Source organism: Zootoca vivipara, chromosome 3 (genome assembly GCF_965207765.1).
Source record: "Zootoca vivipara chromosome 3, rZooViv2.hap1.1, whole genome shotgun sequence".
NCBI lineage: Eukaryota > Metazoa > Chordata > Lepidosauria > Squamata > Lacertidae > Zootoca > Zootoca vivipara.
In genome coordinates, this window is record NC_142586.1 from 2,555,684 (window position 1) to 2,570,130 (window position 14,447).

At 41.4% G+C, this 14,447-nt stretch overlaps 1 protein-coding gene across 16 annotated transcripts in view; it reads right to left on the minus strand.

Annotated features, from left to right (window-relative positions):
• The window catches only part of WDPCP (WD repeat containing planar cell polarity effector), a 210,478-nt gene that overhangs the window by 71,448 nt on the left and 124,583 nt on the right, over positions 1–14,447 (minus strand). For all 16 annotated transcript variants that reach the window (XR_015949268.1, XR_015949267.1, XR_015949269.1 and 13 more), the window contains one exon: positions 2,711–2,774. Coding sequence is in view for 7 of the 16 variants with exons in the window: in XM_088667074.1 (XP_088523200.1) it covers positions 2,711–2,774 (64 nt within the window). In the remaining 9 variants the exon portion in view is untranslated. The remainder of the gene's footprint in view (positions 1–2,710; positions 2,775–14,447) is intronic.

The following is a 14,447-nucleotide window of genomic DNA, read 5'->3' on the forward strand; positions in this document are numbered from 1 at the left end:
TCCCAGAGGATTGACTTCCAGTGTACATATTCTACCTATTAGCTAAAATCAAAACCTGTTCTGCCATGGGCGTAGCTAGGATTTATGTTTGGGGGGGGGGAACAGGCTTCATGTTAGGGGGGCAGAACCTCAGTTAGTTAAGTATTTTTATTGATTTACTTGATGGGGGGATGCCCCCTGACACATGCCCCTTGGCTACGCCCATGATATAGGATTGGAGTTTAAGCTGCTTATAGTGGAAGTTGCTTGGTGTTGAGAACTTTTAGAAAACATGGATGTAAGAATACATGTCTTATATATGTGGTATATCAACTTCGAGCAACTGGCACAACTCTTGGAATGCCTTGCCTCATCCTATGTTTTTGTGCTAGGGGAACAACTCTTAAGATTTGACAGCACAATTTATGTCTATTACTGTTCTAACTTATTAACACTGACAGCCTGTTAGGAGTTTTACAGAACCACAGAAATGATGTACCTTACTTGTAATTTACATCAGATGGATAAAATGGTTCTAAGAGGAGAGACATATAGATGTTTTTAGCACAGCAGCAGCTAGGCCATATTGTAATACACACTAGAGGATGAGATGCCACAGAATGAATAAAAAGATGGGGATGTGGTTGAGGAGAACCTGATGAGATGATGTAAGGTGGATCTGCTACTTCAGGGTAAAGAAAAGGGCCTTGAGGAGGAACTTAAATTTGGAGAACTAACTGACTCATTGAACAAAAAGGGAAACACTTGTATAGACAGCAGCATGGCAAGAGGTTTAGACAAGGGGGCCTAAATGGGACAATAAGAAGAATTTATGCAAAGGGGGGGAACCAATAAGATAAAAACGGAACGTTTTGAAAGTTAGAAGTTAGAACTTGAAAATGAGGGGCAGGGAGTCAGCAGCAAGAGTAAGGTGAGTTAACCTTTTGTGGAGGATGGGGAGATGCTGCAAAAAGAAAGGACAGAGAGAGGACATAACTGTAGTCAACACAACAGGTGGCAAGAACACAGCTTGCAAAGCTTAGCAGTATATAGAGGGAAAGTGCAGATCTCATACGGTATACTGAAAGGGATTCAGGGCATTTTGAAGAAATGATATGAAATATCTGTATTTCCATAGTGGAGGGGTCACCAACACAGTGCCTGTGAGTGCCCCATGGTATCCCAAGAAAGAAAGGAAGTTAGAGGGCAATTAGAAGTGAGTGAGTGTGGTGTGGCCACATTTGTACATTTTTCCTGGTACTGCTCCCTGCTGCTATAAGACAGTAAGAGTGTGTGTGTGTGTGTGTAGAATCAATATTGTGTTATCTCCACAATCAGGATCAGCAGGATATAGCTGACTTCCCATGGTAAGCATAAGGTTGTCAGACTGTCTCTGTAATTTTGTGATATGTTATGCATTCTGAAAATTCAAAATGAGCCCAGTAGTCTAAAAAGTTTGGCAACCACTGCCTTAGTGAAGATACTTACATGGCAACAGTGAAGGGGGGAAATGAAATTTTAAGAAGTATAAAGAGGAAAGCAAGGGAATTTAAATATAAATAAATACAACATATATAATTACTTTGTCAGAAGTACGTTTTGAATATATTCTTTTGAAGCATGCTTAGTTAGGAAAGTTTATCACAGTACACACATCTTTCTAATTAGATGGAATAAGCTAGATGATTAGAGCTGTACATTAGAAAGCATTAAAAGGTTCATGCAATTTCTTTTCGTATAATTAGAAAGGAATTTTCATAACCCATAAAAGAAGAATGTAATTGTACAATTTAACACAGAATTTAAATATTAAGATCAAACTAGCAGGGCAAGTAGCTTAATAGGATAAATGATATTAACAGCTAGTGTCAAAGCTTAATTTAAACAGAATGTCTTCATTATTCAAAGAGTTGAGCAAATGCAACTCTCAAAAGGTTCCCCCCCTATTGTTTTTCTTCAAAAACAAAGAAATATGCTGGAACATGCAGGGAGACCGAGAAAGTACAGCTGCCTCTGGCCATTGGACCTCACTGTCATATTGTGGTGCAAGATGTTATAAGAAAAGAGCTTCCCACAGAACTTGCGCACAGATCCTTTTAAGAACTCGTTAATTTTGCTCTTGTTGGAAGGATAAGAGTGCTGAAATAGAACACTCATTTTCAGCTTTGACTTTTCAAAGTTCAGGAGAAGCAAGCAATCTATTTCACTTTCTACAGAGACCTAAAATGTGAACATAAAAGCAGAAGAAGAGCCCTTTTGGATCTGGCCAAAGGTCTCACTCATCCAGGGTGACTGGGCAGACAGAACTTTTGGCACTGCTGAACCTTGTAACTTTGCTGGAAGATAGTTGTGTTGCAGAGGGTGTGTGTGTGTGAGAGAGAGAGAGTGACCAAAAGAAGAACAGACAGAGCTCAAAGATCAAATCAACCATAAGTGAAGGTGCTGGTGGTTGTCTGGAAATTAGGGAAGTTGCAAGTTTAGACAGCAAGAGCCCATTCACACCATCATCAAACAATGTGACAATGTGATGTTGTGAAAGGCTCCTTATTGCTTGAGCCTAGAACCTATCAATAGCATGTGATAACCTTGATACTTACCCACCTCTGAGCCAATTCATAAAATTAGCTAAGATAGTTAATTACTTGGAGCCTTTATATTGCACACCTAAACTGGCATAAAACATCCCATGGCTGAAGAATAATAGTTCATAATAATACTTCAGGAATCTTACCATAAATAAGTCCCGGGCACCAATATCAACAGCAAGCAGAAAGGCCTTTTCAAATCTTTGATGCCTACAGCACAAGGAGAAAACAAAAAGGACAAATTGAAGTTCATGGCTAACATGCCTACAACAAGTGTACAGTAATCTGACAGCTCATCTTAATTCTTCAAGCACCATCTCTCTGTGTAACCTCTTTAAGAATAGGCCTGGTGTGATAAGCATAGTTATTATACATTAAAAATTATGTTTTAATAAATAAATAGTGAATAGTGAGGTCAAGATGTTGGTGTTTAGGCCATTGAGCTCTCTGTGGCCCAGCCATTATTTCTTTCATATTCCATAAGCAGTCAGCATCCATATCTATATGTTTGTTGGACTATGAATTGTTAAACCCAATCTTTGTTTTTCCTAGGTGGTTGTGATTGTGAAACAAGTCTGAATGCCCCTCTATAATTTACAAATACAATTCAAAGTACCTCAAACAATCACGAACCCATATGTCTCTTCGAAAAGAGAGATAAGGAAATCTGCCTGCAAACCATGAAGTTCAGATACTTCTTTTGGCAAAAGTGATAGCCAACAGATATATGACCTTCAAGATTAGAGCTCTCTGTCTGAAAGTGAAAAAAGTGAAAAAAAGGATCACTTTCTGTCTGTATATTTGTAGCATATGGCTGTCAACATGACAATTATTATAGGTCGAGAGATTTTAAATATGAAGTAAACAGGACTCAATCAAGCAATACTTATTTATGAACACCACTGAAATCAATATGCATGCATATACATGGTCTCATAAGATATGCGGGGGGCAGAAGCACAGCTTGTTCCAAGTTTTGGTGCTCCCCTGAACAATAAATTTTAGCCACCCCAGGCAAGAAACCTACCTGTTCTGTACTGAGAGTGTTTTGCTTGTTCACTTCTACATTGGGTAATATGTACAATCACTTGTTTATACTGTAAATTTGTGCATATTCTCCAACCTGGCCTCTAAATGTGTACAATGGTCAGTGATCGTGCATATTCTGTATTCAACACACACTAAAATTGCCATCAACAGTGGACTTTGTTTACCATGCCATAACCTGGTGCTGCACAGCATTTAAGCATTTGAGTCAGGAAACACCCCACCCCCAGACAAATCTAACCTTTACCATGAACTCACTAGATGGCCTTAAAGAAGCCATTCTCCCCACAACCACTGTTCCTAATCTGCAATTTGGAGCTAACTACTGGTTGTAACTGTATCTGTTTTGTTCTTCATTTGTTTGTTTTATAATTCAATAAAATGCTATAAAAATAATAACAGGTTGTAAGGATTACTGAGTGTATGCAGGGAAGGACTTTGGTATATGGTACCCTAAACAAGGACATCATTTGGTGCCCCCCCTAAATATTTCTTATTTTCATGCCCTCCTACCTCTTGTCTGCCATTCTGCGCATGGTCTCAAGTGGGCAACATCACAGCTGCAGCAAATTAACCGCCAGTCTGACCAGGGCCTAACTTTGAGTATGTACCAGTATAAATAATAGGTTTTATTATTATGTTTATTTTGTGGCTCCTCGTCTCGACAGCCTGTGAAGGGAACCACCCACACTGCCCTAAATCTGGTGCCAGTGTATGTAAAGTTCATTGAAAATTCAGTAGATTCTGCTAGTCATCAAAATCAGCAAAGAATGATCTATGAGCAAAAGCTATAGTTCCACATTGCCCACCAATCTGAGTTTATCAAACTGATGTTGGCACACCAAGGAAGGAACAAAGGGCCCACCTTAACAGTCAATTTAGATCTAAAAGGATTCACATCCATGTTCTCTTATACATATGCATATTCAGATAAATTAAATAGAGATTAAAATTGCTTGAAAAACGATTGATAATCTTGTGAAATATCCTGTTATTGAGGTTATAAAGGTAAAGGGACCCCTGACCATTAGGTCCAGTCGTGACTGACTCTGGGGTTGCACACTCATCTCGCATTATTGGCCGAGGGAGCCGGCGTATAGCTTCCGGTCATGTGGCCAGCATGGCAAACCAGAGCAGCACATGGAAACGCCGTTTACCTTCCCGCTGTAGCGGTTCCTATTTATCTACTTGCTTTCTGATGTGCTTTCGAACTGCTAGGTTGGCAGGAGCTGGGCCCAAGCAGCGGGAGCTCACCCCGTCACAGGGATTCAAACTGCCGACCTTCTGATCAGCAAGCCCTAGGCTCAGTGGTTTAACCACAGCACCACCTGGGTCCCTGTTATTGAGGTTATATGCCTCGTTAATAAATATTGTGGCATGGTTCTAAAGAGGATGTGAAAGGCTACAGGACTTGCTTTGAGGCTTGGGAAGGCTAAGGTAGGAAAAGAGACCAAAAAACCTCTGCAGCTGTTGGTGGTGGTAGCTCTAAGTATAGTAGGGGTAGTAGTAAGATTTCTAACTCACCCTTCATCTAAGGTCCCAGGACAGGTTATGAATTAAAAATACAATATACTAAAAACAGTTTAAACATGTTGAACATTTCAGAACCATGTCCCATGAAGAAGCAAAGATGTACAAAACAAAAACACTCTAATACTTATTGGGTGGCCCTGTGTGTTCGAGTAGTGGTGGTGGTGGGTCTTGCTACCCTTCTTGTATGTACAGTACTTGATTTTTGTGGGGAGGGAGAATATGCTGGCAATAGAAAATATTTTGAGTTATTTATAACCAACAAGCAGTCTTAGACATGCTCATTGACCATGTAAGCGTATTCCTGGTGCTGAACTGATAAAAGGAGTACTGCTACATTCCCCCCTCTCATTTTCAGTAAGAATGCACAATGTTTAGAAAATCATCTGTGCCACAATTTTAATTTATAAACCTTTCCTTGTAAATGAAGAAGTCTTAGAACCTGCCTCACCAAGAAGTCCAGTGAAGGATGATGTGTGTTATGTAAACGAGCATTTAAAATCTTTCCAAAGGAAGACAATGAGAGTAATGAATATTGGAAACAATTTGCATGTAATTGAATCCAACAAAAATTAAGTTTTAATTTGTTCAAATTCTGAAATGCATATGCAAATTTTTAAGTATCTGGAATATCGTCGGAGCATTTACTTAACAACAAGCAATTGTATTTAAGCATAAGAACGGTTGATGAAAATAGGTTAAATCAACTACAGTTACCAAACATTTGCCTTAGGGCTTACATGATCACTTTTAATTCAGTTATTTCATTTAATATTTCAATTTAATAGTTTACTCTTTCATTCATTTTCTAGGCAACCTGCCCATTTCTTAAGAACTAATTATTCATAAGAAACAAACCCTCATAAATTCTCCTATCAGCAATTTTTGGAACAGAAACAATAGTCTGGTTTTAAAAATGAAAAACAATGCTACCCACACTGTGTAATATTTACTTTTAAACACAAGATAACTAAAAAGGGAGAATGATTCAGTAACAGAGAATATATTATGATGGAATATCAATTCCATTTAGAAGAAATGCAAGAGATCAAAAAGTATTTGAAAATAGACTGCTTCCTCTGATAAAAGGCATGAGAAAAAATGAAAACAAATTTGAAAAAGTATTTCAAGAGATTTAGAGCTCTATTTTTTTTAAAAAAAAAACACATAGTGGTGTATTTTGTAGTTAATTACAGTAAATTCCTATGCAAATAGAGCAAATTCAGCTCCAAGTCCAATGTCACTACATATTTCACTGATTGAGCAATAGCAAAAAATAAAAAAAATCCTTCCCATAGCACCTTAGAGACCAACTAGGTTTGTCATAGGTATGCATGCACACTTCTTCAGATACACTGAAAAAGAAGTCACCAGACCCTCAAGTATAGTCAGAGGGTGGGGAGGGGTATTACTCAGAAGGGTGGTGGGAATGGGTGATTGGCTGATAGGAATGGTAAACCTGTTGACGACTGTTAATGACTGCAATTGGTCTTGCTGGAAAAAGCAAGGGGTGAAAAAGAAAGCTTTATCATGTATAATGAGATAAGAATCCAATGTCTTTACCCCTCCCCACCCTCTGGTTGGTCTCTAAGGTGCTACTGCAAGGATTTGTTCGTTTGTTTGTTTGGACTACGTCAGACCAACACGGCTACCTTCCTGTAACTGAGCAATAGCAGAAATTCTATTCAATTCACTTTGCAGGATTTAATATTTACCACAGACCAAGTCATTGTACTGTCATCAGATAATGCGCAAAGATATACACCCTAAATTTCAATTAAATTAACATTTGAGTATTTCTGAAGTGTGCATAATCAGCTATAAGCCCTTAAGGTACAGTCCACCCCCTCCTGCACAACCACTAGAGTACCAACAGTGAGCTCCCTTGGCTCTGTTCAATTGACACAGGCTACTTGTACCCAGAGGATGAGTGGTCTAGATATGTGAAATGGCCTGTGAAGTCCTCTTTCTGATCAGAAATTATTTCTCATACAAACTTTGTTTTAGAATGATTATTTATGTGGTGTGGAAACTAAATGTGAGCCCTTACACAAATAAAAGATGAGCACCCACCACCTACTACTCAGTGCTCTGAAGATCTCACTGCCCTTTATGTGGTCAGGTGTATAGTTAAAGGCACCAATCTCATAGAATCACAGAATTGTAGTCCAACCCCCTGCAATGCAGGAAATATCAACTAAAGCATCCATAACAAATGGACACCCAACCATACCTGTCAACTTCTGGATTGGAAAATAAGGGATCAGCAGCAGCCCGGCACCGGAAGTCGCTTCTGCGCATGTCCAGATATGCGCAGAAGCGACATCCGGTGCCATGCTGCCCGTGTCCGCATGCCTGGGCATCAGAAATCGCTTCTGCGCATGCTTTTGCGCATGCCCGGACATGCGCAGAGGTGATTTTCAGCCGGCAGGAGCTGCTTCCTTATAAATCCGGGGGAATTACGGGATATTTTGCCATTCGGGGTAACAGCGGGAAACGGATTTAAATACAGGGGTTTCCCGCGGAAAACAGGAGACTTGACAAAAAGATCTTGATGTTTAGCCAGAATCTCCTTTCTTGTACCTTGGCGTAATTGGTTTGGGTCCTGCCCTCCAGAACAGGAGAAAACAAGCTTCCTCCATCTCCCCTGTGACAATTCTTGAGATATTTGAAGATGGCTATCGTATCTCCTCTCAGTCTCCTCTATATCTATCTGGACATAAGGACTGCCCAATATTAATTGAAGCCAGCATCTGTGGAATGCGTTGTTCTTGCTGTTAATGCCAGATAATGAAATATATTTCTTTTCTATGTTAATCTATTGCAAAGATTAAAGGAGTGTGTACTGGATACCACCACACTGCTTTCTGAGATTCTAAAGACACAACCTAAATTAGTGGTGTGTGAATTAGGGTGGAAAGCAACTACAACAATACAATGTATGTGTATGTCCTGCCTTTAGAACACTGGGAAACAGTGTGATGATGGCGTACTGCAAATAACTAAATGAACTAACGGGATTGTATCTCAGAAAGCACACTGAAATGAAGTACAAAAAAGCACTGTACAACTAAAAGCAAGTGAGAAATGGTTATTTGAATGAAGTAGGAAAAGTGCAAAATATGGAAGGCTTTGCCAATCATCCCAAGGTCCCTTGTGGTTTTTTTGGCCAGAAAACTGCAAGAAGCAGCAGCAGCAGTTCTTCTTCTTACTAAGCAATTGAGTAGAATACTGCCTGCTTGTCATCTTTGCGTAAGAAGGACAGTCAAAGCGGCTGCATTCATTTTTCCTTTAACAGAAGCAAGACATTCATGGGTTGCGGGGGACATGCAATGTTTCAAAAGAGGGCAGGGAAGAAGGAGTCCTCTGTAGAGCCACCTCTTCTAGGATATAAGGCTTTGAAAGGAATTAAAGCTGGTTTATTGTTGAAAAGATTTATTGTTGTTGCAACGTCCAAATTCTGTTTCTGCATTTCTCACATGAACAGACCGAGAAGCACAATGTCATGGTTTTGAACTAGTTCCCAGGACAGTAGTCAGTATGGAATGAACCGTCAAAATGGTGTTTCTATGGATTAAGGAATTTTCTGTATGCCACCATGCACTTTGCTATATATATTGCAGTGGTATAGAGAAAAACATATAAAAATCCCCCAGTCAGTGTGACTGGAGATGAATAGATTACAAAGTGACAATAGTTGATGCTGGGAACAATTTAAAGGCAACTTCATAGGATGTCCATTTCACATGCAGTAAATCACATATAATTGAGTAGCCTCAGTTTCCTTTTATGTTGTTGTAAGAATGAACACATTTCCTTTTCACAGTTTGGCTCTTTTAATTTTGGCAAAGTTCTGAGACTCTTAATGAAAGAGACTGAAGAGGTACATAGAATTATTCAATTAAAATTATAATTCAAACAGTAAAGCTGTAGCTGCTTTCAAAACGCATCTCATACGTTCTTTTTATTAGAATCTCCTTTCCCTTTGAATTTCCCACACTCCTTATCATTTTTATTTTCCTCTAAGAGAAAATATTTTGTTGCCATAGCAATCTCTTGTAGGGATGTTGCTAAAATGGCTTTCCTTCAGGCTTGTAAATGCTGCAACTCACATCCCCACTGCACGCACCTCCTCCCTACCTCTTAGGATCCTCAACCTCTTACTGTTTAGGAACTCCTCAATAGTCTACCTTTATCTTAAAATACAGGCACACTCCAGCATTCTCTTCCAAAGTACTCTGGGCTGAAAACAGATGTTAATTAAAAATGCTGATAAGAACCGATGACACCTGTTGTTTCACACTTATTTTGCTCAACCCTGTCTGTTAAATCCCAGCTTTTATTACATTAATTCTCTTCAGCTTTTCTTCTGTTCCAGCTTTAGCCCTCTCACTCTGGTGATCATGTAAACTTAACAGTATGTCTTGAAAGCTACATTTATTGAGAAAACATATCAGCATGTCTACACACCAGGAGGCAGCACTAAAGCAGAGGGAACTAAGGTTAGGGATGAGTAGCTGCTTCTACTAAAAATCCCTATTGTGTTAAGTGTGATATCTCATCAATTTTTAAAATGTAGATCAACATTTGGTAGTAAAAATTAAGAACTCAATGCACTTTTTCATGGTTGCAGGACCAGCTTTTCCTTAGACCTCTGGACAATATTGGTTACAGATGCTTTCAAACTATTGAGTACATTACATCAAAAGTTTCACTGTTTACTGTGAACCTATACAGTAGGTTCAGGGCCTGCTCCAGACAGACCCCCTCCTGTATGCCTTGACTGAAAGGTGGTATATAAATGCAACAAACAAACAAACAATAATAAAAATACATTGAAATAAAGTCCATTTAATTGTGTGTCTTTTTCCACAAATTTTTGCTAACTGATGCTTCAATATGTTATGTAATCCTTCCCCACACTTGTGTTGATGTCATTAAATTTCCCTAGCTTTGATCATTTTTTACATGGGTAGCTTATGGGTAACCTTAACTGGGAGGATGTTTCAAAAGACATGGGAGATAATAGGAGAAGCTGCCTTTTGGTGTGTAGACATGCTGAGCACATTCTAAGAAATGCTGTCTACATGACACAAGGTAATCATTTATTTGGTATACACATTATCCCCAAACTCAATCTCTGACCTTCCAGAATATCACTTGCTAAACTGCAAAAGCATACCCTGCCATGAAGTGGGCAGCAGCTATTGCCTTCAACTGCATGCCAATTTTTACCTTCTATTAAGCTAGCAAAAGTCTGGATCATCAGTTTACTACCAAGTTAGCACTACTTTAAAAAGCATTTGTTATATCCATTTTGATTCCAGTGAGCCACCAAGACAGGATCATAGCCTTTGCTTTACTTTAATAATGGAACTTGATCATAAAAATGGATGCTTTGTGCCCCAGATGACAGCAATCTTTTAAACTCTTGCTCCCTTTTTGTTGCCAAAGAGGTACCGAATGGTATTGATCTCAAGTTATACAGACAAACGAGGAGAGGTACTTTAAGCCTGCTTTCTTCCCTCACTGGTCTCCTGATTTCTCCGAGGAACCCCCCACTCCCCCCCAACTTCCGTCTTCCTTGGTCATTCCCACTTCTCTCTGTCAGCTCCTCTTTGTTCACTCTTATTCGCAGGGGCGTAGCCAGGATCAAAACTAGGGGGGGGGCAAGCCATGGTCATTCAGGGGCGGGGCCCCGAAGTGGGAACGTGGGCGGGGCTACAGGGCCAGCTGGCCTGACGATATCGTGGTGGCGGCAGCTTCTGGGGCTGTGCTTCTGGGGCTGGCAGCATCGATGGCTACCCTGCTTGGCTGGAGAGGATGGGCAGGCGAGAGGGGGTGACAGGGCGGGCGAAGGTGAGGCAAGGCACGGCCACAGACACGACGGCTCCAAGGCGTTGCTGCATATCAGCATAATATTTCAACCATGTTGTGGGTTCAAGCCCCACCTTAGGAAAAAATTCCTGCATTGCAGGGGGTTGGACTAGATGACCCTTGTGGTCCCTTCCGACTACAATTCTATGATTCTATTGATATATAGCCATAGCATATGCATCATTCTGCTTTCTTGAATTGTCCTACTCCTAGGCATAGCAGCCAACTCCTAAAGGCCTAGGTGCATCTCCCCCCCCCCAATTACTGGTAAATACAGTGGTACCTCGGGTTACGAACGCGATCCGTTCCGGGTCGCAGTTCGTAACCCGAAAAGTTCGTAACCCGAAAAGGGCCCGAACTGCTATTTCCGCTATTTGTGCGCTTTGCGCATGCGCAAAGGCGTGCGGCGCTTCTGCGCACGGTGAAAATACTTCCGGGTTTGCAAAGTTCGTAACCCGGGTTGTTCGTAACCCGAGGTGTTCGCAACCCGAGGTACGACTGTACTGTATTTTAAAGAGTCACCCCCCCCATGTTGATGGGCTTTCTATGTGGGGCTTCTCTGCCCCCCCGTATTTTATTAAGGATGGAAGAGGGAAGGAAGGAAGAAATAGAGAGAGGGATAACTCATATTTGTGGGTGCCTCTGGGTGATGCTGTGATGCTGGAACTCTGCAGTAAGAGGACGGGAGGGTCAGGCAGGCGAGAGGGGGTGGCAGGGCGGACGAGGGCGAGGGAAGGCACGGCCGCAGTCACGACAGCTCCGAGGTGTTGCTGCATATCAGCATAATATTTCAACCATGTTGTGGGTTCAAGCCCCACCTTGGGAAAAAGATCCTGCATTGCAGGGGGTTGGACTAGATGACCCTTGTGGTCCCTTCCGACTACAATTCCATGATTCTATTGATATATTACCATAGCATATGCATCAATCTGCTTTCTTGAATTGTCCTAAGCATAGCAGCAAACTCCTAGAGGCCTAGGTGCCCTCCCCCCAATTACTGGTAAATACTGTATTTTAAAGAGTCACCCCCCCATGTTGATGGGCTTTCTATGTGGGGCTTATCTGCCCCCCCCCGTATTTTATTAAGGACGGAAGAGGGAGGGAAGGAAGGAAGAAATAGAGAGAGGGATAACTCACATTTGTGGGTGCCTCTGGGTGACGCTGTGATGCTGGGTGACGCTGTGATACTGGTACGCCTGTACAGGAGCTTTGCAAGCAGCTTTCTCTCTGCTTGATTTACAGCAGGCACGTCCAACAGGTAGATTGTGATCTACCAGTAGATCACTGGATGTCTGTGGTAGATCACCGCTAGTTCACTGGCACCCCTAAAAAAAGCTCACCCGAAATTTTCCTCCTCCCTAAAAAAAGCTGAACTATGACCTGAAGCCCTAAACAAAAATGGGCCTCCCTTCCTCCTAAAAGAAGCTCAACAAGTTTGACCTAAACTCAAAAAAACAGGGCTTCCCTTCCTTAAAAAAACTCAACAGCTTTGACCTGAACCCCCCAAAAGGGGGTAGATCACTCCCAGTTTTTAACTGTGAGTAGATCAGAGTCTCTTGGGAGGTGGCCACCCCTGATTTACAGTATACAGATGCAGGAGGAGAGGCAGACTGGAACACCTCTGCTTTTTATAAACAGCACTGTGTCTATCAAAAGCTACAGCCCCCCCCCTTTCTTATTCTTTTCCTTTTAGCCTTGCACAGCCACCTTAGTCAATGCACCCTCATTAAATCGCCAATAGAACTCTTAATGCGATCCCTGAATGCTCATTAACAACTACCACTGAAGAACAATAGGGTGAATTGGTCAGCTATCAAACCTTGCCTGAAGGGATTTTCTGCTCCATTGTCTTAACTGCTTAAGTACCGGTAGCCACTTTGCTTTATTTATTTGATGTGTTTTTGTTACAGATTTTTTTTCCGCCCCCCCCCCCCAGCAAGTGGAGAGCTGCTCTCGCTAAAGCAAAGCCCTTTCCACTTCAGTTTTTGGAGGGGAAAAGTGCTGGTTATGGTCTGTAAAATACAATAATTTTTTGCTTCTAGGGGGGGCAGCTGCCCCCTCCTGCCCCCCTGCCTACGCCCATGATTCATTCAATCCCCTTTCTTTCTATGTTCTCTACAACTTTTTAGAAGACTTTCCCCCTTGCCTTTCTTCCCGCTGGTTCTTTCCTCCATCTTTTCTGCTTTTTACCATTCAATTTTGTGCCAAAGATTCACTTTTAGGACCACTACTCATATCCACCTGGTACCACCCATTTGCAAGATCCCTGCCCCAGAATATTCCTAATTGGATTTGAATCTTTTCCATCTATCTGATGCCACCTCTCTTTTCCCTTTCGTAAAAGAAGCCTCAACCCTCCCACCCCAACTCCTTTACAAACTTCCTAGACAACCTATCAGTGCCCCAAACTCTTGTTTTTCCTCCTTGGAAAATGGCTTTTAAGCACTTCCATACCACACAGAAACACTACCCAAACATTATCCTGGTGTTTGCAACCTCTGTCCTGTTACTGAATCCGTCCTGTGTCAGTGGCGTAGGAAGGGGTGGGTGGTGGGTGCGGTCTGCCCCGGGTGTCATCACTGGGGGGAGGTGACATCGCTGCCCTTGGGATGCTCACTGTGGGCAGCACCCTCCTGGGACGCCTGCCACTCACCATGGGCAGCACACCCCCTGGGATGCTCATTGCTCACCACAGTTGGTGCCCCCGCAGGTGGCTAGCTCCACCCCCGCGGGCATAGCATGTGCACTGCTCCAGGTGCCGGAGCAGCTAGCTCCGCCTTTGCTCTGTGTTCATCACTCTTCAGTTCAGCCTTCTCTTTCGGTCAGAATTCTTTCCCCACTATTCCTCCCTTCCACACCTTTCCTATATGTTCCTATGTATTCTTTAGACCAGTTCACTTGAATGAATGGCTTTAACTCTATAAATGCCTGTTGCTATGGTTGCTTAAGAAAAACTGTTCCAATTAACATCTCTTCAAGATTAATCTATTAAAAGGGAAAATTAGAATATTTTAAGTTTCTTACATTATTTCTCTCTGTTGTTCCTTCCCTGTTAACCCTTTATGGGAATGCTATGTGGTCTCTATTAAAATATCTTAAAGACATGTCAAGGTTGAATGCACATTGTGCACCTGCTTGCATCTAAATGGTACATGTGCTACATTAACCATAAAATCAAGAAAGTGGCCTAATATAAGGGGTCAGCTTTGAAAACTAATTTTAATGTTGGGGTTGAGACCTGAAACGTAGATAATATAATCATTAAATTTAAAGAGTGAGGAATAAAATTGACCAATTTTAGAAGTTCAGTGTGAAAAATTGTATTAGGCCACACATTGCTAATTTGCATTTTTAGTATGCATTAAACTCAGCTCCCCCTAACAGTTATATCTTTTAGTCCAAATACAGAGCATATCCACAGAACCACTC